The 25,668-nt window shown below is 43.6% G+C and overlaps 3 protein-coding genes across 10 annotated transcripts in view; 2 read left to right on the top strand and 1 right to left on the bottom strand.

Moving 5' to 3' along the window:
• GRIN3A (glutamate ionotropic receptor NMDA type subunit 3A) overlaps positions 1-695 on the top strand; it is a gene marked incomplete at its 5' end in the record, with an annotated part of 73,282 nt that extends 72,587 nt beyond the window's left edge. Inside the window, one exon of the mRNA XM_082335599.1 lies at positions 253-695. Coding sequence (XP_082191725.1) covers positions 253-589 — 337 coding nt within the window. The 3' untranslated portion in view covers positions 590-695. The remainder of the gene's footprint in view (positions 1-252) is intronic.
• A 3,329-nt stretch (positions 696-4,024) lies between these two features.
• On the bottom strand, positions 4,025-23,209 carry RNF20 (ring finger protein 20). Its single transcript, XM_082336784.1, has 21 exons — positions 23,120-23,209; positions 20,663-20,725; positions 20,235-20,405; positions 19,946-20,113; positions 19,686-19,833; positions 19,343-19,525; positions 17,988-18,106; positions 16,982-17,128; positions 16,716-16,793; positions 16,295-16,414; positions 14,860-15,039; positions 14,534-14,669; positions 13,751-13,872; positions 13,032-13,429; positions 12,307-12,424; positions 10,546-10,695; positions 9,364-9,576; positions 8,111-8,236; positions 6,897-7,037; positions 6,439-6,540; positions 4,025-6,204 (listed from the first exon to the last, which is right to left on the bottom strand). The coding sequence occupies exons 3-21, from the start codon at positions 20,361-20,363 to the stop codon at positions 6,028-6,030; spliced, it is 2,955 nt and encodes a 984-aa protein (XP_082192910.1). The 5' UTR covers positions 20,364-20,405; positions 20,663-20,725; positions 23,120-23,209; the 3' UTR covers positions 4,025-6,027.
• PGAP4 (post-GPI attachment to proteins GalNAc transferase 4) overlaps positions 23,209-25,668 on the top strand; it is a 23,743-nt gene continuing 21,283 nt past the window's right edge. For 2 of the 8 annotated variants that reach the window (XM_082336786.1, XM_082336787.1), the window contains exons 1-3: positions 23,209-23,602; positions 24,108-24,260; positions 24,357-24,402. The gene's annotated coding sequence lies outside the window, so the exon portion shown is untranslated. Of the gene's footprint in view, positions 23,603-24,107; positions 24,261-24,328; positions 24,403-25,668 lie in introns of all 8 variants that reach the window. The other 6 variants (XM_082336785.1, XM_082336788.1, XM_082336792.1 and 3 more) reach the window with 5 other exon arrangements.

The following is a 25,668-nucleotide window of genomic DNA, read 5'->3' as shown; positions in this document are numbered from 1 at the left end:
AAATAAGTTTTGGGAAAGATGAATTTTAGGATTCTATTCTAGTCTCTGCTATGGTTTAATCACAAAAATTGGCCATTTAAGTTCATTATTTGTGCTTCTCAAGAAAAACAGTTCCAAGAATAAAGGAATAATAGTTCTATGTAATTCATACCAGAAGCATCATATTTTTTGAGTAGGATGGCTCACAGGGGAGGGTTGCATACATACAAGAGCAGGCACTGATTTCGTATTAACTCTCACATCTCTGTTCAGGTCCCATGTAGGGAACAGCCAGCATGCTGTGTGGAATACAGCCAATCTGGGCAACTGTCACCGGAAAAAGTATATCTGCACCAATGAAGGGCAAAATGAGGTGACAATCCGACAGCACCAAGACATCCCCCTGCCCCAGGTGAGGAGAGAGACTCCGGCTTCTTTAACGACCAACGGGAAAGCAGAGTCCCTCAATATTGCTAGGACCTCAGTGATGCAAGAGCTTACAGAGCTGGAGAAGCAGATCGAAATCATCAAGCAGGAGCTGCAACTCGCTATGGACAGGAAATCAGAGCTGGAAGAGTATCAGAGGACAAACAGGACTGCAGAGCCCTAGGCCAGCATACCTTGGCCCTTTCCCCTTTTCTTCCTTTCTCCCCTTCCTCTGTAAAATTTGTAACACACTTTTGTAATGCCAGAAAGAGGTGCAAAAATAAAGCAGGCAATATGCTCTTCATGAGAGCAGAATTGCAGCAGCCCACAGCCACTGCCACCCTCCTGAGTCCTCCTCCTTTCATAACAAGTTTCTCATTCTCCTGGCAAACATCAGCCATTCTCAAGGGACTGGAGAAACAAGGAGCAACCGAACAGCAAGAGTTCCTGGTTCCTCCACTTTACAGTACAGTGAGGTTCCCACTTTTTTAGCCCTTTCTGTGCATTAATTCAAAAAAAGAAAAAGGGGAAAAAAAAAAAAAAGAAATTTAAACTGCCCACTGGAAGCATGTCCCTTGTTGGTATGTTTTTGTTGTGATATCTATGGGTCTAGTCTCCGTTCATTCTAAGGCTCCTTATGGTTGCCTGATTACACCAGGTGCTGGTTCTGTGTTGGCAATCCCTTCCCTCCTGGCACAGGCTGTGGTTTCACGAGACAAATTCTTGGTGGCAATCGCAGTACACACCATTCCCTCAGCTCTGTCAGCACAAATGCAGATGTGGCTGCTCTGTGACTGTGATAAAGGAATTCACCCAGCTTAAAAATAAGTTGGCAAAAAGCAAATGACCACCTCTGTCTGCTTCTGAGCCCAGGTTTGCCTTCCACTCCCACCCAGAGAGAAGCCATGCAAACAGCTGCACTGGCAGATGCAAGGGGATGGGTTCATGGTGGCACAGAGCAACAATGAGGGGAAGGGAGGGGTGGCAGTACTGTAAATCAGTATTGACAGCTGAAGATGAAGTATTTACCAATGTGAAACTACTCCCTTAACATTCTCTGTCTTCAGTTGACAATAAGGTTTTTTCTCACAGCCAAAGTGACATAAAGGGGCTCTGGTCCATGTTTTATTCTGACACCACGCTCCCACCAAAGTCAAAGGGAGTCACCAAAGTCTCCCTGTGGACCAGGGCTCACTGTGAAGGAGAATGAGAGTTGTGGTTTCAAAGGCAATGTACTGAGTGGAGTTCCCTCCCACCTGGATGATGAATAGAGGGGAAAGAAGGGTAAGCTGTTCAGCATCTGAATAAATACTGCATCAACCCAACTGACTGTGTTATTTAAACAGGATTTCTATGAATTTTTAACCCTACTTCCCAACACATCCCTCATTACAGAGAAAAAGAACACTTGTAACACTGTCAGAATTAACTTTGGTCTCCCAGATATGTCACCAACGTAATTTTTACCCTCCCTGTATCTCCAGCCACCTGCATGAATGCTGCCAGGGGTGCTGTTCTCACCAGGCAGGATTTAAAGGCTACAGGCAGATCTGAAGCTGTATTTTGGGGGTTGAAAAAGGCATTCTACCTTTTTACACCTTTAACCTTTGAAAAACACTTGCAAATGAAAAGCTCTGCATGGACCACTAAAAGCTGATAGCAGCAGTACCCAGACTAATTAGCCTCATCAAGAGGAGCTCAAATTCTATTCCCTGCTCAGTCCTTGGCCTCTGCTTTTGGGCAGCAAGCGTGTCTGCTTCTTCCAACACAATCAGTAACACAGAAAAGAGTAATTAGGACATAAAACAGGAAAGTGGGATCCAGAGCCCTGCACATCAGATAGGTCTGAAAGACATAGGGTATCCCTTCTTTCATTGCTCATGACAAGCTAGATTACTAGGAGCAAGTCACTTTGGTTGCTTTTGTTGCCTTCCCTTGCCCTCCCTCCCTCATTTAGATAATCAGCTTTTTAGGAAGACCTTTTTATTTTTGTACCATCCAGTACCTTACAACCTTCAACATCATTTGGTTAGAACAGATGAACACTGCTCTTTTCATTATTACGAGACAAACACTAGGAAAGAAATACTTCAGCCCAATTTTATCAGTATGTTTATCAACAGTTTGTTATGTCCTTATCTCTACGTGCACAAGCCCAGGAAAAGATTTTTTTTTTTTTAAAGTAAAAGTAATTGAAAGTGCTAATGATACCTTCAACAAAAATGTACGTTTTAGTTTAAAGTTCCAATCCAAACACCCAATCTTTCAACAAATCACTACCACAACCACCTAATAATTAAGCAAAAATCTGTATTTCTGGTGGGTGCCTTAAGGGTTACTCCCATGGCAAATACAGAATAGGGATTGCTCCAAATTACTGCAGCACCAACTAGAAGCCTTTTGGGAGAAGATTCAAGTTATTGTTGCCTAACAGAGACACATTTTGGCATGCTATTTTCTTATTCAACTATTGCACCAGCCTGATCCCATAGGAGACAGAAAAAAAGATTGCCGTAGCTTTCTATGGGATGGGGAGTGTCACACGCATGTCAATGCCTGCAGACTGTATTAGCAGGGAGAGGACTGGCTGTGACAAGAACATGCGCTGGAGACTGTAGATGGTTCTGGCCTGTCCATATTGTTGGGTCTCACATTGAATTCCTGCCGCCTCAGACCAAGGGAAGAACTTAAAATTCCTCAAGGATTTAATCCTGTCTGGATTCCAGAGAGCCCTTGACACATTATAGTGTCATGTAAGGAAGCAACGCCTGCAAGGGAGAAAGCAAAGGTCATTGCTTACCAGCAGGTCACAGCCAGTGGACTGGGAACACCACACTATCCTTAGGACTAGCTTAATCTTATGGAAGAGGAGGGCAGGAGATTTACAGGACAGCAGTCAGTTCAAATACTTTTCCAGCTTCAGTTATCACAAGAAGAAAATAACTTCAACTGACAGATTTGAAGAACAACAGATGGGTCCTGGATCAAATAAGAACACAGGCGATGAGTCTCTTGCTTGACAGTCACGCTACTGACATCAACTGGCCTCGGCTAGTCCTGAGATTCTTATGCCCTGTGCAAGATGGGTGGCAAGAAGGAAAATCAAAGACCAGTTCCAGACTTTGCAGCTTTATTTCAGTCCGATCCATCTGCTATTTTGGATAGTAAAAAAAAAAAAAAAACAAAAAAACCAAAAAAAAACACCAAGAAAAAAAACAAAAAACACTCCACTGAAAACCCAACCCAAAAAACCTCACCCCTACCTTTCAGTTCATCATTCCACGTTAATTTATTCCACCCATGATATGCAGTTGTGATGTTTATAGGCTGCTTTGTGATAACAATGCTCTTTCAAAATCCTAGTGATTAGGCGTAAAGATTTAAACTGAACTCTTGCAAAACCACTCTTCTTTATATATATATATATGTACATACACATATTATTAAGGCTAGAGAGGCTTTTTCTTTGTTTACACTTAATTACTCAGATACTAAATTTAGACAGACTTTTGATAATGAATACTTGTCACCCCTTCCCTTCTTTCACCCCATAACACTTCTAGTCTTGATAAACTTTTAATTCTTTCCATTCATTCTGGCAAGTCAAAACAGACCATCTAAAATTTTCACTGTTTCTCAATGTTTGAATTATAAACCCAGAGAGAAATTTCGTCACTTCCAGAATGAGCTTCAAGGACTTCCTGAGCTTAAACTAAAATATTTTTTTTTAAGTAAATACTTTTTTTCTTGGTGAGGGAGAAAATAGGAGTTCCCAGACCTCATCCGTGAAACAAATCCAGACTGTTTCAAATGTTTGTTTCCTACCATGACCAGACATTGCCAGAAACACAGAAGTTTCAAGCTTGATTTTCAGTAGAAAGGTGATGTGACTTAATGACTGAGAAAGGGCAAAGCAGCTTTGCACCTCTACAAGAACTGTTTAATTCAGATTGTTGTTCACAGCTGTAAAAGGAAGTCTGCTGTTAGAGCAAACAAAATCCAGACAATGTTTGTTTATCAAAACTAGGACCAGCCTCGCCAACAAGCAACTTCACGTCACAAACTAATCCAGGGAGCAACTTCCAGTGAAAGCAGCAAGGGTTCTGCTTCTACACACGCTCTAAGAGAACTTAAGCCATACCACAAACTCGCAGCATTCCAGCTTCCCCGGGCAAAGATAGGGCTGTGTGTTCCTTCTCACTTTTGAGGATTCCTAATAATTTACAATGTTTGATTCATATTTTCTGAATGTTTTCAGAAAGATAAAAATAATAATGCATACTGTAAGACAGTCTGCAATTGGTTGCTTTCACTTTACTATTGTTTCTATCATTTTCTACAGTGAATTCAGGAAGGTAATAGAGATTTTATGATTCAGGGAAGGGACACAGATGAGACAAACCTCTGACAGTTACACCTTCCAAGAAAATTAAGTCTACAAGAAAAACACTATGCCCTGTGAGGAATGTTGTAAATAAATGACTGCCCATTTTGATTTTAGGAGCAGACTTCAAATACAGCCTTGCACTACAGGGAGCATAGAGACTATAACCTATGCCTTGCACAAAATTCCCAGCAGCCATGAAAAAATGACTGCATAAATAATCCAGCATCTTGGCCCTTCTGTTGTGTCAGGAATAAGGTAGTGAAAATACAGCCAAAAGGACAAAGGTTGTTTTCATTAACCATTTTTTGAAAACAGAGGAAGGAAGAAATTACATCTCTCTACTTTAGAAGCTTAAAGCTTGTGAAAAATGTTTCCAATAACTCGACAAAGGACAGGAGCACATATAGATACTACCAGAGGCAAGAGAAACAGAGAAATAACCCAGACAACAGCTTTTATTAGATTTTGTGCATTACAAGATTAATCTTTGTGGCAAAGTCGCAACAAAGTAACTCCTACAAATTCTTTCCTGGAAACTAAGGACAATGACAGCAATGCCTCAACCTAGGGGAAGATGTCCACATCAACCAGGATTCATCAGTGGAATGCTATTTTCAGAGATTCTCTAACATCTTATCTTCCTCCTCTTCTGGATACTAAGAAGTGCATTTGCTTCTGGGAGTAGGAAGGATGTTTACTAATGCACCAGCCTTCACAGATTCTTGCCCTGACTCAGGAAGATACATGTCTAAGGAGTCACTCCACTGAAGTTTACAGATGTACCCGTTCATTTGTTATTTGGCCCTTTATCTGGGAAACTATTCACTCTCAGAAACACTACCATACCTTGATGGGATTTAAAAATCAACATCCAAAGCAAACTCCTCAAATAAAGGCCTCATTTATCTCTGCTGCACCATAAACAGCTTCGATCCCATCAAGGCAGGACTTCAGTTAGATGTTCCCAACCTGGCAGTGTGAAAGTGATGGATGAGGAATGTCCTCTCAGGCACAAAGAATCCACAAAAACTGAGGGCAAGAATAAAAGAAAAGGGACAAGAAAGGAATCAAGATCCAGAATCTGTTTCTTTCCATACCCTAACCACACACTTCCCAGAAGAGACTGCAGATCAGCTGAAGAAGCACTGACTGCCCCAAAGGTGACAATCACAGAAAGTGAGGGAGGCCTTGAAGTCAGCGTAAGCGGCAACTTTCCATCACTCCAGTGGAAAGAATCAACCGATGTAGATCCTGTGGAAGTCGTTGGCACCAAAGGCAGCATTGCACTTGGGGCACTTACGCTGCCGGGTGTCATAGCGTGTTTTCACACACTCGAAACAGAAGACATGAAAGCACTTTGTGAGCACAGCATCCTTTTTGCGCATGTTACAGCATGGGCAGGTCAGGCGGGCCTGAAAGACACAAACATTATAGTGAGGACCCACTGCATTGCACTAGGTATGTTAAAAGATGACTGAAGATGAAGGTCCTTCCATTCCTCATAAGGAGAAGGTGGTTTCTTCAATGCAAGATAGGTCTACAATGCCAGAGTACAGAAAAGAGATGTCAAATGCTGAAAAGATGACTATACAGCCTTTTGACTAAAGTAGAGTTAAAGAAGGAAGTTGATAGAGACAGCTACTCACCTTGTAATCCTTGATTTCTTCCATCAATATCTCATCACAGTTGGGAACCATGTCAGGCTTCTTAGTGGTCTCCAGCTTCCTGCGTAACCTAGAAATATCTTCCTGCATAAAAACAAGATACCAAATAAATGAGCAGTATATTCTCTGTTCACAGCTTCTTCAGGAACCAAAGAGAACTAGCACCACCCAGCAGTGCACTTGGCTAAGTTACTCCACCCATACTTTCGTCCCTGATAGTCCAACAGATTTATGATGGATTACATTATCATCTGGTGCCACATGTACTGTCAGTTATCAGTGGACAAAACCTGAAAGAGCCAAGATCTGATGAAGCTGAAATCAAAGTGAAACTGGACACCAAAAAAAGTAGTGTAATTGGAACCCACTCCAAGCTCAATGTACAAGGAGACAGACACCAAAGCAGACAGATATTGAAGGACTGTGCATGAGGTATATACCTCAGCCCTTTTGAAGTTGAACATCTCTTTCTCTCTAGTTACTCTGTTTTCCACAATCTCGTCCTGGAAGTCATGTAACTTCTTCTGAGCCAGCTCTAGCTGGGTTTTCAGATCATCCGCAAGCTGGGCTGCATCCATGGCCTGAAAGAGAAAACCAGTACAGAAGTAACAAACATGCAAAAAGCACTCTAGTGATTTCTATTTCCTCTGCCTGGCAATCCAAGACTGCTCACAGAATACTCCTTGGGCTGCTGTAGATCTATTTTTTCAATCTAATTTTGGTACTTCCAAATGGAGTAACTGGAATTACTCCCTAAACAGTACTTCAACAGTGTAATATCTTATTGTTACCAAGTTCTAATCATTCTAAACATTCCTCCTCAGTAGAGCCAACCCCTGTCACACTACAATGGATGTCACTTAGAAAAATACTAATGACCACACAATTCTCTTCTTGTTCAAGAATTTTCAGCCTTCTACATTTTCTCTACTAAGTTGTTTAAGAGACAGTTCTATAGCTGAACTAGACAGAACTGCAAGTTAAATGTTTATTTTTTAATAATTTTCTCTCTTCACCAGTTCTACTACTTTCTAACTGTCTCTGCACTAATGAATCTATTAGCCAAGTTCCCTCAATACCACAGATTGTGATATTAAGCACAAGTGATTGTGTTGAATTCCCCCTCCATCTGCTCTTCACAGTGGTATTTCTGCTTTCCTTTCTGTCTGTTTTCATGTCTTTCCTGCATTTCTACTAAAGATTTAACAAAGGCAGCATCAACCATGAGACTTAAGTCTTATTTTACTCATAACAGACCTACTTTATTGATCTTTGACATTTGCTGAAGGTCTTAACATTCCCTAGCCATATTTTTCTTTTATTTAACACATCTTTCCTATAAAAGCTTTGACCCCAGTTAACTTCATCTGGCTGCTGCCTCTTCTTTCACGATAGGTTTCCTTTTAAAGGCACCTTACTTCAGCTCCCTACTCAGACTTTCACAGGAACATCTATGATCTGCTCCTCCTTATCAAAGGAAACATCAGTCTACAATACTTTAATCAGAAGTCTCTTCAGGACTCCTCAGCCTTCTGGTCCAAAAATAGGGAATATCAGGTTCTGTAGTACCAACGAGAACTAGGAGCCTTCTATGCTTTCCACAAGATAACAACTCCATCTTTACAATCCAAGAGGAAATCAAGCACTCACTCACCTTGCGTTTGTTCATTTCCAGGGCCTGTGTTCGGAGACCTAGTTCCTTCTCGCCTGTTCCAATACTGCTTTGCAGTAAGTGTTCCTTCTCCTCTAGCTTACGTACAACCTGCAGCTGGGCATCCACCTTGGAAAGGGTGAGAGGAAGTATAGAAGGACTGAAATGCAAGCTCTGCAGGTCTTCAGAGCTGTGATTAAAGCTGCATGCTAAAACTATCCCTGCCTTCGCATCACCAAGGAGCACCTCTTCAGTTTGCCTTTTTCTCTCTGAACTAGCAGTCTTAAGAGCTTTATCCAGACCTCTCCAGTGAATGCTTTAAAACTTAGCAGTCAAACACTCGCAACAGAAGTGTCTTATTTTTTGGAAGGTGGCTTAGAGAATTGCTGCAAGGCAGTGAACAGTTCCACCTTGGTTCCAAGGATGGCAGAATATATATGTAGAAGTACCATTACGACAGGAAAATTGCTTCCCGCTTTCCTTCCCCCTCCTGCTCTCCATAGCAATGAACCTGTAGGACATTCGATGCTTATACAACAGTCTCTGTTTCTTACTAAGATGGGTCCTTTTGAAGTCTGATGCAGCATACCTAGGTTGATTAGGGGAACAATCCCTCCTGTAGTCATTTTGGCAGGGATACAGTTAATTCTCTTCATAGCAGCTCATATGGTGCTGTATTTTGGATTTGGGGCCAAAACAGCGTCAATAACACACTACTGTTTTAGCTATTGCTGAACAGTACTTACTAAGCATCAAGACCTTCTGTGTCTCATGCTGCCCACCAGCAAGTACGCTGAGGGTGCACAAGAAGCTGGGATGGGACACAGTTGGGACAGCTGACCCCAACTAACTGAAAAGACATTCCATACCATATGACACTGTGCTCAGCAGTAAAAGCTAGTGGAAAGGATGAAGCAGGGGGATGCTTAGAGTTATGGTGTTTGTCTTCCCAAGTAACAATTACACGCGATGGAGCCCTGCTTTCCTGGAAATGGCTGAACACCTGCCTGCCACGGGAAGTAGTGAATGAATTCCTTGTTTTGCTTTACTTGTGCGCATAGCTTTCCTTTAACTCTTCAACTGTCTTTATCTCAACCCACCAGTTTTCTCGCTTTTGCCCTTCTGATTCTCTCCCCCATTCCACTGTGGGGGAGCAAGCAAGCGGCTGTGTGGAGCTTAGCTGCCTACCAGAGTTAACCCAAAACACCTCCACCTTCCTCCATCAGTTCTGTTGTCCTCTCTTTCTCCCAGGTTACCTGTGTCTTCAGTGTCAAAACTTGGTCAGCCAGTTCCTCCTTCTCCTCTTTCAGCAGCTTGTGGATCTGGTTGGACTTGATGCGTTCTGACATCAGCTTGAAGTTGGCATCATCCTTCTCCCGCAGCTGCTGCATCAGGCGGATATTCTGCTCCTGCATGTCTTCAAAGGCTTGGCCTGTGACATCCATTTCTGACAGCAGGGCCTCCTCCTCCTGCAAAAGACTCACAGGCTCTGGCAAAACCGTCTCCTGTACCCCCTACAACGACCCTGAACATTTTACTCAGAGACACCAAACCTAACACAACTGAAGGAAGATGTCTCAGTATCAGAGAACAGTATCTTCCCAGCAACCAGAAAAAAGTGCTCCCTAGAAGTCTGCACCACAGCAGAGATGCCCTGAATTAGAAGGTGTAGAAAAGAGATGGTCATCTCCACAAGCATTCACAGACTGTGGCTTGTCTGCTAGCAAAATCAGCTGTGACAGTCACTGCCAGAGCTGGGCAGAAACCAACTACCAATTTCAGGCAGCTAGCTGCATAGCTGTCATATACACCAGGCCAAGAATTCTACACATGGACAACTCAACAGCTTCCAACTAACAGGCTGCCAAGCCCCTTAAACTCACTTAGGCCACTTCAACGTTAAAGGAGTAAGTGACAAGATAGAACAGTTCTGTACTACAAGGAAAAGAATCTGAATTCTGAAAAAAGTACATGCCAAGTCACTGGCTTGCCTCTCCCCAGCTGAGGTGGTCCTGCTCTCTTATCATTAGATTAAGCCCTTTTTTGTGGAAGAAGGTATGTCACAGTACCATGCACATGTATTAATTATATGAACTGTGCAGATAATACTTTTAAAAAGAAATTGTAACATCCTCCCCTAAAGGCTGATCCAGCCATCTCTCCTCTGTGCTCTCCACCTAGGCCACAAATAATTAAACATTCCCCACCACCCCCTGCCATGAGCTTTGTGACACTCTGGTGTTATGGGGTTTTTTTGATCATTGTTGTTTTTTTGGCTGGTTGGCTTTTTGCCCTTCAATAAACAGCGACAAAACTCGCATCTCTGGCACATGCAGAGACAGACATTCCTTCTCACAGGTAATCTTCCTGGCTGTAACCTGAAGGCAGTTCCTTCCCAGGTGCTCCAGCCAAGACAGAACTCGTCAGAAACTTCTCACCTGCTTAGCCATGGCTAGTTTCTTCTGTAAATACTCAATTTGTTCCTCCACTGCTCGGATCTTGCGGAGGGCATCCTCATCAGCCATCTTTTTACTCTCCTTTTTCTCCTTGTCTTCCAATTCTTTCACCCTCTGCCTCAGTTCTTCCAACTACAGCATGGACAAAACAGAAACAACACTAAACTCAAGAATGTGGCCTGAACATTGTTAAACAGCCTGTTTTCCCCACAATTCTCTGAAACATTGCAGAAACTCCCTTCAAAGCACCGGGGGGGGGGGGGGGGAATCTCATCTCAACAGGACAGTGTCCATCCACTAGGAGGTGGACCATTTATACAGGCTGTAAGCCCAAGATCTTGATTTCAAAACCTTTGAAAATTCCATAGTATCTTTTATCGGAGTAGGAAGATCAGTCTCTTTTAGTTGTATACCTAAGGGTATGTGGACAAAGAGCATCTGCTCCTTTAAGGGCATCTGGTCAAGGACCTTTTTCAATACAAAAAGGGACAATAAGAAAAGGAAGAAGCCATAAACAAAACATACAGACACACAAACCTGACAGACAAATTACAAGGGAGGCAGTGATGAGACCCAAACCTGGTCAGTCACACTAATTGATGAAAGCATGTGAGAATGTTTATTCCAGCAACGTTATCTGACTGTGGAGCCTGTCGATTGGGAAACTATGGTGGGGTGGGGAGGGTGAGGAAGGAGGAAACCAGAAACAAAATACACAGAGACACAAACCTGACAAAACAAACATGGAGACAAAACCAAGAAATAAGCCTCCCCAGTCACAATAGCTGATAGGCTACCAAGAATCTACAGGCACCACTTCCAGGAAGATCAACTTGGACTTTGCAACTGATAAAGAGTGTAAACCAGGGGTGGATCCTAGACTGGGAGGGCCGTGGGAATAGAGCTGTACAAACCCAGGAGGGACATGCAGGGGAAGGGAGAGCAAGGATGAACAAATTGGGGATAGACAGAGAAGGGTATAAAAGGAGCCACTCACATGTAAAATTAGGGCAGTCAGTACACACTTGTCTAGCTCAGCCCTGCGCATGATCATTGCAGCCTGCCCTATATTCTTGTATCTTATTAAATATTTTCTTAACTATCTCTGTGTAATCTAACTCTCTACCCCATGTGTATGTGTGCTGCATGGATTAAGTCCTAGCTACAGGTGAGACCTGTATCTGAAGAAGCTAAGAGGGCCTGGGATCACAGGGGTACCAAACAGACAAAGAGGGGCCATGCTGGTACTTGAGGGATCTGCAAATGTGCGTGTGGTTGTGAATGTAAAGATTATTGTGCATGGGCCTGCACTAGTGACATTCTATCTCTACCACCTGAAGAGGAGGAAGGGGACTTGTCTGTCTATGCTTATGAGTCCTATATGTACATGCTGCTGAAGGCAGCACCTTGTCTGTGGCAGCCTGACTGGCCGTCAGTGTCCTCTGTGTGTGTATGTCTCTGGGACATGTGCTCAGCTTTGCTACCAGCTGAATCTCCAACTGAGAATGCAGGAGCCATGTCCCTCAGTCTGGGTAAAGGGATCATCCTTTCCCAGAGGAGGACATCCCAAAATCTCCCTGTTCATCTCCAGACCATTCCAATCTCTCTTTTAAGTGACAAAGATGAGAAGAGGAACAATCTCCAGCTCTGAAGACAAAAACAACACAATTCAGGTGTAAGACATATGAAAAGAAGTGTTAAGTAACAGGCTAAATAGAAAAAGGGAAGAGAAATGAGATTTACCTCAGCTTTTGCCTTCTTCTCAGCTGCCATCAGCTGCACTTTGTCTCTCTGCTCTTTGGGGGCAGAGCGGTACATATCTAGCAACAGCTTCATCTCCTTCTGGCTCTCCTGGGCCTTCCTGGAGACAGGGAGACAGACAACTGTGAGAACACAGCAGGAAAGCTATGCCATTACATATCCAGCATGAGAGTCAGAGCAATATTCTCTCCATCTCCCACATGGTATGCATATGGAGTCATCCGTGGCTCCTCTTACCCTGGTAGCATAAAATAGCCAAGGAGTACAGGCTGGCAGCTGAAAAGAAACGTGTTCAGGCACATGGGTTGAAAAGCCAAGAGAAGTGTGGTGGAGAGGAAACACGTACCCTAATAGTAAGCAACAAACTATCCATCTCTGCTTTGGTACTGATCCAAGACAGGGAAGACTACCGTGTCCTTTACTAATAACCTGCTGCTGTAAGGCTTTACGCAATTGTTATGACAGCAACAAATAAAGATTACTTGATCCACACCATGAAGTATGTGGTTTGGAAATTCCTGCTTTAGGCTGTCACTGGAGAAATGTTACTGCATTGTCCAAATCACAATCAGATATAGAGGGTGCCAGAAACCTCTCACTTTACTTCAGTGAAGCTAATCTCATAAGAGCAAGCTACAAGTCATCTCACACAAACACCCCAGTTTGGGCACTACTCAAGTAGGAAACGGAGGGACAACTACTCTTACTTGAGTTCAGCCTTCAGTTGCTTGATCACTTCAGCCTCCTTCTTTCTTCCATCTTCATGCTTCCCTTTCTCTTTCTCTTTGGACTCTCTCTCCTTCTCAGATTCCTTCTGCTTCTGCTTTTCCCGCTCTCGTTCCTTTTCCTTTTCTTTCTCTTTCTCTCGCTCTCTCTCCTTCTCTTTTTCCTTCTCTCGTTCCCTCTCCCTCTCCCGTCTCTCTCGCTCCCGTTCCTCTTCATCTCGCCTGGCCTTCATTTCATTAATATCTTCAGAAGCAGCCTTGGGGACAGACACTTGGGCAGAAGGATCATCAGGTTCCTGCTTGATCTCTGGAGGTTCCTCCTTTGTGTCTTCAGTGCTGGACTGGGACTGTAAGAGAGCACTACCACTGCGAGAGCGGATCTGTTGTTGCACAGCAAGAAAGAAAACACAAGAAGAAAACAAACCATTAAGTTCTTAGCCAGAATTTCCCCCTTCCCTTGTCTTCTCAGATCCATGCTTGCATGCCCCCTCCATAATTGCTACTTTCAAGGAGCACTACATAGCTACAAAAAAAAGACCATTGATTTGGTAAGTGGAAGCAGTAGAGTGTAGAGCTCCATTAAAAATTACATTGCATTCTGCATGCCTTATCAGAAAGGCTGATATTGCAGGTAAGGGTGACAGCATTCCCGGTTCTCCTAAGCACTTTCTGCTCTTTTCTGACATTTCCTGTTCTGATACCTTGCTCAAGTCAGACTGGGCCTCCCTCAGTTTGCGCTTGTATCTTAACACCTCTCCCTTCAGCTGGTGGTTGTGATTTTGGAGGCTGCTGATGAGATGACGCATCTCCCGATTAATTGGGCCTACAAAAACAGAAACACAACTGTAACAGACCATACTTTTGCCAACCTTCTGCGAGGACTTTAATGGAGATGGAGTACAAGCTAAGTGACAATGACAAAGAACCAAATTAAGGCTATTATCATTCTGCCACACAACAGAGCAACACAACACATTTGCAGAAAAGTCATGCAACTAAGTCCTTGCAAATTCCCAGTCCTAATTTTCCCTTAACATTACCTTTCTCCCCATGTTCCTAAGGGAAATGTGTCATGCTACAAAAAATCCCTATGATTTAAATGCTACTTTAGAAGCAACTTCTTTACTTCCTTTGATGAAATTTGAAAATTACTGGTTCCCTATCCAGGCTGTCATTCCAGACTTCTAAATGAATCCCCCCAAAAGTAATTTTTAATAATGCAAAATACTGTCATAAACCAAATTATTAGCAAAATGTATGTATTTTGCAGCATCTAAAAGGAAGTCAGATAACATGGAACTGGCCTCCCATAAAACATGTGAAAAGCTTTGTTTTTTGAGACAGAGAACCTGCCAGAACAAGTATTTTACAATAACAGACAAAGAATCAAACCAGGTGTTTTACTGCAATGCAGCCTCTACTAGGCATTAAGGGGGGGAAGGTGTTGTTTGTTTGTTTTTAAGCACAGCAGAAAAACTCCATACCTGCTTGCTCATTGGCAGCAAGTGTCTGTTCAAACTCTATCCTCAACATCTCATATTCTTTGCGGACTTGTGCCAGGGTGTCCTCCAGCTGGATCACCTCTGTGCGTAGTTTCTTGTGAAGGCTGACCTCATCCCTCTGAGGAGTAAGAAGGGGACAGAACTTGGTACTGTGACCCTGGAGTATCTCACCTCATCAACATGAGTTACCAGAACAGATTAATTATTTCCAGGAAGATAAATCTCCTGGGCATTCCCAGAGCCACCCAGACCCAGCAGTGATGGTCAATGGGATGACAATATTCCCTAGTCTCATGGAGACATGCTACCTCGATTAGTTCCACCTGGCGCTGGTGTGTGGTACGCGTGCCGTGAAGCAGAGTGCGGGCCTCATCAAGATGTGCCTTCAGCTGGAGACTCTCATTATACAAAACAGAAAATTGGGACTGCATGCAGCGATATTCTGGGGTCTCCTTCACAGCCTCTTCCACTGCTCGTCGCAGCTCAACCTAGTGAGGACACAAGAAAATGCCACTGAAAGAAAAATTATCTCCTTGTCTTTGGTATCTGTTTTGCAAGGTAGGAGAACAGTGAACCATGCTACCACAAGCAAAGACAAAAGTAGGACTTTAATAGCATTGCTGTGAAGTAGATGCAAGTGATATGCTTCAGTATCAGTTTAAAAAGCCTGTGCTTTCTCTGTATGCACTAGCCTGTTTCTCTTGCACAGTCACATGACAAGAGTTTTGGATTCTCAGGTTCTGCAATAGTTTCTCTCAAAGATATTAACTTCAAAAACATGATACACCTTTCCAATGGATTTACTGTGAAACTATAATCACCTAAATCAATAAAGACGGACACACAGAAAAGTATGATAGAAAACCAGAGAACATACATATGCATGTAGACATTATGATAGCTTTCTACCAATAAGAGACATAATGACTGAAAGGAAGAGAAATGAAAGAAAGCAGAAGTACAGAATCTGAATTTTCCTTACAAAAAAAGTTAGCAAATGATTGTGACTACCAGCAGTGAAACAGACACATATATACACACATACAGCTTAACACTAATTAAGAGAAAAAGAAAGTTGTAAGCCAAATGGTGTTTCTCTCAAAATAAACTCCTGTGGATAAACAGAATTTAGACGTGCCTCAAGACAAGTTTCTGGAATCTCATCTCTGAAACTTAGGTTATCAGCTCAGATATTTCTTATAACAGGCTGACAGATCACTAAGATAAAATTTAGATTATTCTTTGTATCATAATTATCTACTAGAGAGTCACAGCTTTTTGTATTACCACCTTTAAGACGTAAGAAACTCATATGCTGTTTCCTATCTATCCATTCTACCACACTTTAGCTCTCCTACACAAGTTCCCCAATTTTTTCAGTTCTCTGGGTCCACTTGCACAGGGTGGAGGGAAGGTGGAAGAGGGGTCAATACTTGTAAAAAGGTGAAATTAATTTTAACTAGACATCATTAAGATGTAGTGAATAGATCAGAATGGAAAACAGGAAATAAGAAACCACTACAATTTCCAATGATGACCACATGGTGTCACCAATGCACTGAACTGCAAGTCTAAGTCACACAAACTTGCTAAATTTTATCTTGTACAAAACACAACCCAGATAAAGAGCAAGCACAGAATAGAATAGTATTAATGAGGTTTTCTGGAGACACGGTACAGCAAGACAGAGGGCAACCAACCACATAGAACACCTTCATCCTCAAACAGGTACAGATGTCTCACCTTGAGTTTTTCATTCTGTGTTGTTACTTCCTCAAGATCCTGACGTAGTTCCTCCAACTCATTGAGGCGATTCCCAGCAAGCTCTTTATTCTCTTCCAGCTCTGCATTCATCTCCTCAAACTGGTGGGGATAAACTGCTTGTAAATCCTACTGTTAATGTATCTACCGAGGGTACTAATTAAGTAACTGTTCATACAGTAACAGAAATTACAGACTGAACAGTCAGGTAACATTACCAAGTAAAATAGAGTCTACTTCCATCAGGTCTTTTTCATAAGCAGGAAAAACTTGTACACAGACAAAATGGCTTTCTCAGAGCCACCAGACCTGTGGCAAAGGAGGTATCTAAATCTGTGGCCCTATGCACAAGCTCTCCTTACTTTACTCTTCCCCTTGCCCACAACCAAGCCCCTGACATTACCTTGCGGGCGTTAATGGTGATTGTGCCCCCATAGAGGCTGCTCCCAGCTCCATACACCTTGTAGCCTTTGGAATTTACCTACAAAAAAGGCAACAGATTTCATCCATACCCAATTAAATGCCAAGACTGTTGATACAGCATATTCAAGACCAAAGATGGCACACTACAGAGTCTCACTTCTCATAGCAAAGTACCATAAGATGATGTCACACATCTCAAAACTACACCCATTTCTCTGGTTTCCTGGCAAAGAGGATGGTGCTTACTCGTTCCAGAACATCTGCTAAGTGCCGGTTGAGCCTCTGCTCCCTCTTGCGTATCTTGTCAATATCCCACTGAAGGTCATCAATCATAGTCTCCAGAACAGACACCCGAGATTCTGCTGTCTCCACTCTCTCTTGCAGCTTGGAGAACTGCAATCAAAAGAGTGTTTCAGCCAGCATATTGAATAGAATCAACATTTTCTGAGACTGCTCAGAATTAATTTTTCTCTTATTCATCATACCCTGGATTCATGTGCTTTCCACCCATCTTTTGCTGTGGCAACAGACTACTCAATGAACTGTCCTGAATTTTACACTGGCTCAACCCCAACACAGTAATGAAAGCAAGACAAAACTGAAAACGGAGAAAGAGCTGTTAATATCTGGCAGAGTACAGAGACAGCTACCTCAGCTTATTCAAAGGCTTTTTTTTTTTTTTTTTAATCTTTTCAATCCATATGTTCATCTACTCTACAGACCATTGAAGTGCTTGGTGGTCTAACACTGAGCAAGGCCAGCGTTAACACAGCTTTTAAAAGGAACTGAAACCTCTGAAACAAATACTGTCAATAATGTGAATTCCCTAATGACTAGTATCATCTTGTAATTAATGTTGTTACACTTTCATACATGACCCAAAGAAACCAAGGAATTTGAAATGACAGGGATGTCACGTCAAGTGTCTCAGATGTTTACACAACCACCTTAGCATCACCTTACCACTTCCGCTCCTCTGTTTCCTTTTCAAATTAAATCCATTCAACTCACTGATTTGGTGATACTCTTCATTCAGTGATGTAACATGCAAATGAACCCGAATTACACAGAAAACCTACGTACAGTTCTCCACAACAACAACCCTTTCCATAACCTTTTTTCAGAAGGCAACTTTCAAACTGTGTTGCTCCTGTCCCTCTCCAAGGCAATAACCTGCTTTCCAAACTATGGTAAACACAAATTATTCTAAGCAGAACCCCAAAGCAGGTTTCTTTCTCTCTCCTTTTTATACCTCCTGGGACATGATTCGGTGCTTCTCCTGAAGAACATCAGCCAGCTCTTGCAGCCGTCCATTTTCATGTGAGAGGTAGGTATTAAGCTCCAGGACTGCTTCTTCCATCAATGAAATATCTGAAAGATGCACAAAGAGAAGAAAATGAACAGAAATCAAGGAAAATTGTTTTTAATTCTTAAACAGCAAAGACAGAAAAAAAGAAAACAGAAAAGGGAATTTCTGGTTTTAATTTCTGCTTACTGTATCTCTCCAGCAGATGGTTCCTGCGGGTCTGATCTCAAGCCACACAGAGCTTTGACTTGCACTCACTAAGCAAAAGGCTGTCCAGTTTAACATACTACACATTTCTGATTGTCAGTTACCACCCCTTAATGTCAGAGATCATTCCAACTGTGTCAGTATCAGCAACACAGAACATGCCCTTGTAACCCAGTGACACCCCAATGCAGATACAATTCATGCGTAAACCTGCTACAACAGGTTGCTTGAGCCAACATACCAGATGACAATTATGGCAACTGAGTACAGCCTCACGTTGCACTAATGCCAATGCTACTACAGAGTTTAAGACTGTCAACTAAGGACAGTAATGCTTCACCACATGAATGCTACACTTGCCAGAGCTCCCTGATCAGAGCATATAGAACACTATGGACAGAAGGCAAACCAAGGATGAGTTAATATTCCATGTAAATTTTCATTCAAAATATTAAAATTCTAACCTTAACCTAATGAAGTTTTTCAGAGTCATCTGAGTGTAAATTGAATTTGCTGCATTAATTTTCAGAAGCTAGTCATTTGGCTTTCTTCTGCAGAAGTCTGCTTTGTGTTCAAAACTGACAGCTACAGTAGGCATACCGAGACATTAGATGGCTACCATTTTGCTCAAAACTCAGAGAAGCTGATTATTCCTACACCTTTTACTAAACTCCAAGTGAGAAGGAGTCCAACATCAGTTTGCAATACTGATTTCACTTCTTCACTTGTAAGCATGAAGCCTTTTATGCACTGGCTGAGCACAGCTGAGTGATAGGGTTCCACTGTAATCTGTAACTTCTCAGGTGTATGAACACACTACTGGCAGCAACAAGCCTTTCCTTAGACCAACACACTGGGCAGAGTTCTCAGCATTCAAATTTAGAGGCAGTTATAATACACTTCTAGTATATAGTCCTAGTCTTTACTAGAGGTTTTGCTTATTGAGAGCTTGGAAAGCTAAGCCAATTTATTTTGGAAAATAAATAAGCATGAGAAGGACTAGGCCTTAATGCTTACAATGCAGAATCATGTCTAAGCTGGGGGTAGATGAGGATTCTTGAGTATCACCCAGGGATCAGCCACCTTGGTCATACCTCCACTATTCAGCTTGTGGGACAGCACATCCACTTTCTCCTGCAGCTTGTCATACATCGTGACAATCTGGGCAACAGCACGGCGGGAGGACTCTACACGCTCCTGCAGCTGAGATTCTATCTCCTCACTGGTGCTGCTGGCTAGCGTGGCTAGGAAGGAGAATGCTGGCTCCAGTCCTTCACCTGGGAACAGAAAGAGGTGCGAAAAAGTAAATGTGCTCTTGCAGGCAACACATTGCTAGTCTTCACAATCGGAGAGCCTCTGTCACCCTTTAGAAGGGGACATCAACATTGTCCACAGCTGAAATCCATCTCTTCCACTGTCCCCAGCCAGGTGCCTCACCTCGTTCCCTCTCATCTTTGCGCTCCTGATTACTGTCCGAGTCTGGTTCAGGTTCTGGTACCACCAGCGCTTTTCTTTCAGACAAAAGGTCTCCAAGACCTTGGTCCAGGTCGAAGCGTTTAAGGATGATGCGGATATTTTCATCAAACTGAATGATGGGACAGGGAAGACAAGACAAAGAATGAATGTGAATAGAAGGAGTGCAGTGGAACAGAAGACAAGAGAACAGTGTATATAAAATAACAAAGCGTGTTACTAACCTGATTCCAGTATCGATTGATAATCAGCAGAGAGGCATCATCAGTGGCCTGCCGACGCTCCAATTTCTCAATGTGCTCCCGTAGCTCATCTTCAATGGCTTGCCGCTGGTCCAGCATCTCTGCTAGTTTCCGGTTCTTCGTCTGTAGGGTCCGGATGTCCATCTCCTCCTGCGCAGAGGCACAAGTCAGGGCACACTGCACACGAGCCAGATCACTGGGCTCATACAGAAGGCAGAAAGATATTTTTCTTTCCAGATGAAAAAAAGCAAGGTGTGCAAGGAAGACATACCGTTGAAGAAACGCCACCAAGCTTAATGGTCTCCACTGTGGTCCCTGAATCTTCAACCCCCGCCTTCTTCTCTGGAGGTGCAGAAGGGCCAGGCTCTCCAGCCGTCCGTTTATTGCCAATTCCAGACATGGTGGCCGAAGCGTATAGACTCCTGCCTTCTCAAAGTTCTTCCTGAACATTAAAGAACACTATTGAAAAAAAAGAGCAAACACACACCCACACAATCAACTCAATTTACGATTTTTAACATACTGATATGTCATGGTAATAAGCCGCCCAACACAGTACAGACGACATAACTCAAAAAGTTTTGGAAAATACTGGTGAAACATTAAATCTTAAAAGATTCCACTAGATTAGCACTGCAAACAGCAAGTTGATGGGAAAAAAATCCACTGCTCTGTCATGTTTAAATGGAAGCACTGTACCTTATCACGCTCTTTGGAAAAAAATCTTCATGCAGGTTCAGCCTCTGCTTTTTTTATCTCTCTCTGTATTAACAAAAATGATCTGGGTTAGACTTTAATAGGCAACGAGGACTGTGTATATGTGGCACCAGTTCACTTCATACCAACCAAATTGTTCTTATTCTATCAACATTCAAAGTCAGTTAAAGCTGAGGGCAGCAACACCTTGAATATGAGCCCTGTAAGCACTTACATAGAGATCTTACAAACCCAATGGAACCAAATAGCAATTCTGAGCTAAGGTTTGTAAAGACTCTTTTGAAGAGTTCTCCTGTGTATCAGAAGAGTCACAGACATGTTTGAAGAGTATTTATCCCCAAGTTAATGCAATCTGAAAAGCTCTCGACTACTAGTTAGAGAATCACAGAATAGTTGAGGCTGGAAGGGATCTCTGCAGATCATCTGCTCAGTGTTCCTGAATAAAGCAGGGTCAGCCAGTGCAGGTTGCCAAGGGCCTTGTCCAGTCAGCTTTCAAGTATCTCCAGAGATAGAAACTCTGCAATGACTCTGGGCAACCTATGCCAGCACTTGATGATCCGCAGCATTAAAATAGTTTTTTCTTATGTTTGAACAGTATTTCTTGGAGTTCCCTAAAATATTATTTAGCAAAATAACAAATATCTAATTAAAGGGTTTCCAAAACAAATATAGCAGCCAGTGATGGAAAACGAAACCAATTAGATCTTCATTAGATACAAGCAGCATTCTTCTCCCATATTCACTGATGCTGTGCCAACTCAATTCACAGATCTTTACCTCTGAACTAAATGAAACCCAGAAGTAAATGCAATGCAGACCACACAAGTAAGATTTGTATTGTTCCATTTAAATCCATAATGGCATTTAGAGTTAAACTAAGGGTTACAAACTGAACCTGCCAGTTCTTACGTATTTGCTTTACTTGAGCAGTTCTCCTGAAAGTAATAAGGCTACTGTATTTTTAATATTAAGCTGGTACACTGCTTTGCCAAATCTTATCATTTAACAAGCATTTTAGCTTGGCACTGCCCTTCACCATATGCAAAATAATATAAAAATTACTTCTAAATGAGTTACTGAAACAGCATTATAGTGTTCCTGTAACCTGTCTTTTAACATAAATATTTAAGTACATCTCAAAATTTAAAAATAAACAAAGACAACTTCCACAACTTAACCGTTTTCCTCCTTTTAGCAACAGAATTCAGCGGGCATTGATTTTAGCTACAATGACTAGGCCACTGGAGGGGATGGGGGAAACAGCTGTCACTAAAAACATCTGCTACCTGTCAGTCCAGTAAGCCACCAGTAACTACTGCCTTTCACATTTTTTGTCCACGGACAAACCATTTCTTCCATTGCCTCCCAACACCATCCCTCACAGCTCTAGCTCCCCCTCTCCCACTACCCACTTCCTCACATACTGTACCCTAGGACCCGGCCCACTAAGTTTTCATGACCACAGACCCTCTCTTTCCTTTAGGAACTCAACCTTACCCTCAGCGCCAGGCTATGCACATTCTTCTCTCCCCAGACAGATCACACTGACTTATCAAAGATTGACTGTCCTCCCCTACTAGGGACTCAGCTTCGTTTTAATCCCCCTCTTATCGTTAAAAGCCTCTTACACACAAACCAAAATACACCTCCACTGGGCACCCCCCACACCTACCACTGGCCAAAAGTCATCTACGCTGATGACCATCAATCACCTGCAGAGAGCAAACTTCCCCAGGCCCAACACTTAGCCACTCATCTACAACCCACACCCACCAGCCACGTCTGGGCCCTTTCACACACTCGTGGCACCTTTCAGAGCTCCCCATTCAGCTTCCTACACACACCAGCCACCCTCTACACTTTAATTTTTGTTCATATAATCCACAGCCCTTTGGAGCTCCCCAAAAACCTGTTATGGCCACCCATTAAAATCCCAGAGATTTCCCCGAGACGCCACCCCACATAGGGTACATAAAGCTCCACATCGCCCACCAGAGACTCCTCTCCATGCAGAGCAAGAAACCCACTGCAAACCCCCACTGACTCCCCAGGCACACGTAGGGAGCAACTCCACCCGCAAGCACCCAGCGACGTGCTCCCGTCTCCCACGCCCAGCGGGGACCCCCACGCTCTGCCACCGACCCCACGCACACCCGGGAGCCTCCCGCACCACCGGCCACCATCGCCGCCCACAGCTGGACAGCCCTGCTGCGCACCTCCGGGCACTCCGGCGCTGCTCCCCGGGCACCGAGAGCCCCGCACCCGTCGCTGCCTCGCCCGTATCTCCAGGCAGCCCCACACCGACCACTGCTCGCCACGACAGCCCCACACGTACTGTCCCTTAGGCCCATCCCTTCCTTCGCGGGTGTACAGTGCCTCCGCCCCGGATCCCCCGATTCCCCCGCACCCCCACCTCCCGGCCCGGCCCTCCCCAAGCACCTGGCCCGGCCCGGCCGCCCCACAGGCCCCCATACGCGCCCCAAAACCAGCCGCTGCCTCGGCCGCCGCCTTCCTCCGACCCACCGGAAGCCGCGTCCGCCAGCGGCGGTCCAATCCCATTTGTGGCTGAGCAGACGGCGGCCGCCCCTTTCCGGCGGCCATTTCGCCCTCACCCGTCATGGACGCTCCTCGCCCTGCCGCTTGCCCTCGCTCGACATGGCCGCCGTTGCCATGGTGCCGCTGAGGTGCCTGACGCCAGCGCCCTTACCCGCACCAGAGATGGGTGCCGCCTCGCCACAAGCTCTTCCGGGCGCCGGGAGGAGGCCGTGGGCGGGGCCTGCCGCCGGCGGCGGCCACCGGCGGCGGCCACCGGCGGCGGCGTCGCTTAATGGCGGCCGCCCCGTCCCCCGAAGGGGGTGTCACCCACCGACACCCGCCCGCCGCCCGTGTTCACGCGCCGTTCTCCGTGGGTGGGTGTAAAGTGTATGTAAACTTTTGTAATGCAGGTAACATTTACATATGTAAAATACATAAAAATACATACACCGCGCAGGCCTAGCTCCAGCTAAGACTGAAGTAATATTTTAGATAATGCAAGTTTAAAGTAAAATTATAATACTTATGTTTAATATCTTCATCTCTGCTCATCTTTGTAGAAAAACATGAAAACATCTGCAAACATCATCAGACTGACAGGTTTCTCACTTTATTTATCAGTTTTAAGTAGATCTGTATCTCTTAAGCAGCTGCAAGCTTTTTGTGCAGGTGCTGGGGTTCTCCCCGTGCTCCACAGCAGCTGTCTCCCCTGGGAAATGCCAAAAAAAAGGTATAGTCCCCACCGTGCAATTCACAATATAATGGACTGCTATGCCCAAGAGCAATAGACTAGCCTAGTAATACACTACAAGACTTCAGGCAGAAGGAACATCTGAGTTCCTGCAGGAAAACAAAGCTTCCCCTATGGTTTCTTTTTTTTTCCCCCCTGCAGCTGCCAGAAGGAGCTTGGTGAGCCAGTGAGCTGCTGCAGCTTTGTGAGCAAGTGGGAGAGCAGCTGGGATAGAGAAGTTGACCAGCTTGGTCAAAGTCTGTATCTACACAGTACTGCAGCATAAAATAAACTTCATGTAACAGAACTAGAAAGGTGAGTACCTCTTTTTTTTTTTTTTTTAAAAGTTGCATTCAAACCTCTCTTACTTAAAAAACCCAAAGTATTTTCTAATGCATTTTCCACCCACAGCATTTCCTTGCAGCTGGAGAGCCCCTAGCTGAGTAAGAAACGGTTGGTAAGTCATTGATTCTCAGTGCAGCCAGTCCTTGACCAAAATGTTTGCAACAAAAAGGAGCTTTTTTGTTGAATCGAATGTACTCCAAATCACGTCTTCAAGTCAGCATTGCTTTCATTCCTTGTGTTTTCCCTGCCTTTGCTGTTACTTGTTTTTTCTCCCCTCTACGTATTTTTTCTCAGGTGTTGATCCCGTGCAGACTAGCTTTACGTCATCACAGCAAAACTGTAACTGAAATGGGGACAGTCACAACCTTTTATTTAATTTTGTGTCTGTGTCTTTTATCTCTATGCACCTTGGCATTTCCTCCACAGGGAAAGAAATACCCATTTCCTGCAAAACACCCTCCTACTCTGTACATTCTCCTCCATATCTGTTTTAATTACCATGCTTTAGATAAGCATTCAAACTGATCTTTGAGCTGTTCTTTTATACACTGCATATCACATAGTGTTTGGGCCTGCCCTAGAATGGGTTTAAAAGGGAAGGTTCTTGCAGCCAGCCAGATTGTAGTGCTAAAAAAGAGATGGCTGTGCTTCAGGATACCTGTGTAGCTTTCCACAAAGACTGGCCTCCTCCTCGTCCCCTCCATTACCACTCTGATTTTATGTAACTCCTGAGAGTCATTTCCTCTAAGCACTGAGAAGCTTGCTTCCCTCCAAGAATGGAGGGAAAGGCATGTGCCATTCGCCTTAGTGGTATTTATAGATTAACTGTCACGTCCTTGTGAATTGTTATGCATAGATAATACATCAGATGTGGGAAAAAATACAAGCATAAATATGAGCACTAAGGAGAGAAAGAGAGGGAGTTTTAATACTTGTAATAATACTTGAGACACTTTTGTGAAGAAACTGGGACAGCTGAGCAATCTAACATCACTGAAGAGGAACTGCAGAGGATGTCCTGCAGCAATTTGCAATTTGTTTAGAGTCTACTAGGAATGTGACAGGTACGGTTGCTTTTTCTTGAAACTGGCAGGTTCAACCACAGTCCTTCACTTGCAAGTACTGTAAGAGAGAGTTAAGCACATACTTCATTCAAAACTACAGCTGCTTAAGAATTTGAATGACTGAAGCAGAGAGTTTCTTGGAAAGGATGTGCATATGTTTTAGTGTGAGCAGAGGGGAGACTGATATAAAGAAACAGACCAAAGACCCAGAGATGAACTGAGTAAATAAAGTTGTGTAAGGAACAGCCTACAGAGAAGACAATTTTGAGCTCGTAGTGTTAGCATGCTAAGGCTGTGACTGCAAAAGGACACTC

This window comes from Platalea leucorodia, assembly GCF_965183815.1.
Source record: "Platalea leucorodia genome assembly, chromosome: Z".
NCBI lineage: Eukaryota > Metazoa > Chordata > Aves > Pelecaniformes > Threskiornithidae > Platalea > Platalea leucorodia.
This window is presented reverse-complemented; position numbering and strand designations above follow the sequence as displayed.

Coding starts and splice junctions, on each gene's coding strand:
- RNF20 (XM_082336784.1), bottom strand. CDS start 20,363: ATGTCTGGAATTGGCAATAAACGGACGGCTGGAGAGCCTGGCCCTTCT. Junction 13,873..14,533: donor TGCTGCCAATGAGCAAGCAG/GTATGGAGTTTT, acceptor CTGTTTTTGTAG/GCCCAATTAATCGGGAGATG. Junction 7,038..8,110: donor TGGAAATGAACAAACGCAAG/GTGAGTGAGTGC, acceptor TTTCTCTTTCAG/GCCATGGATGCAGCCCAGCT.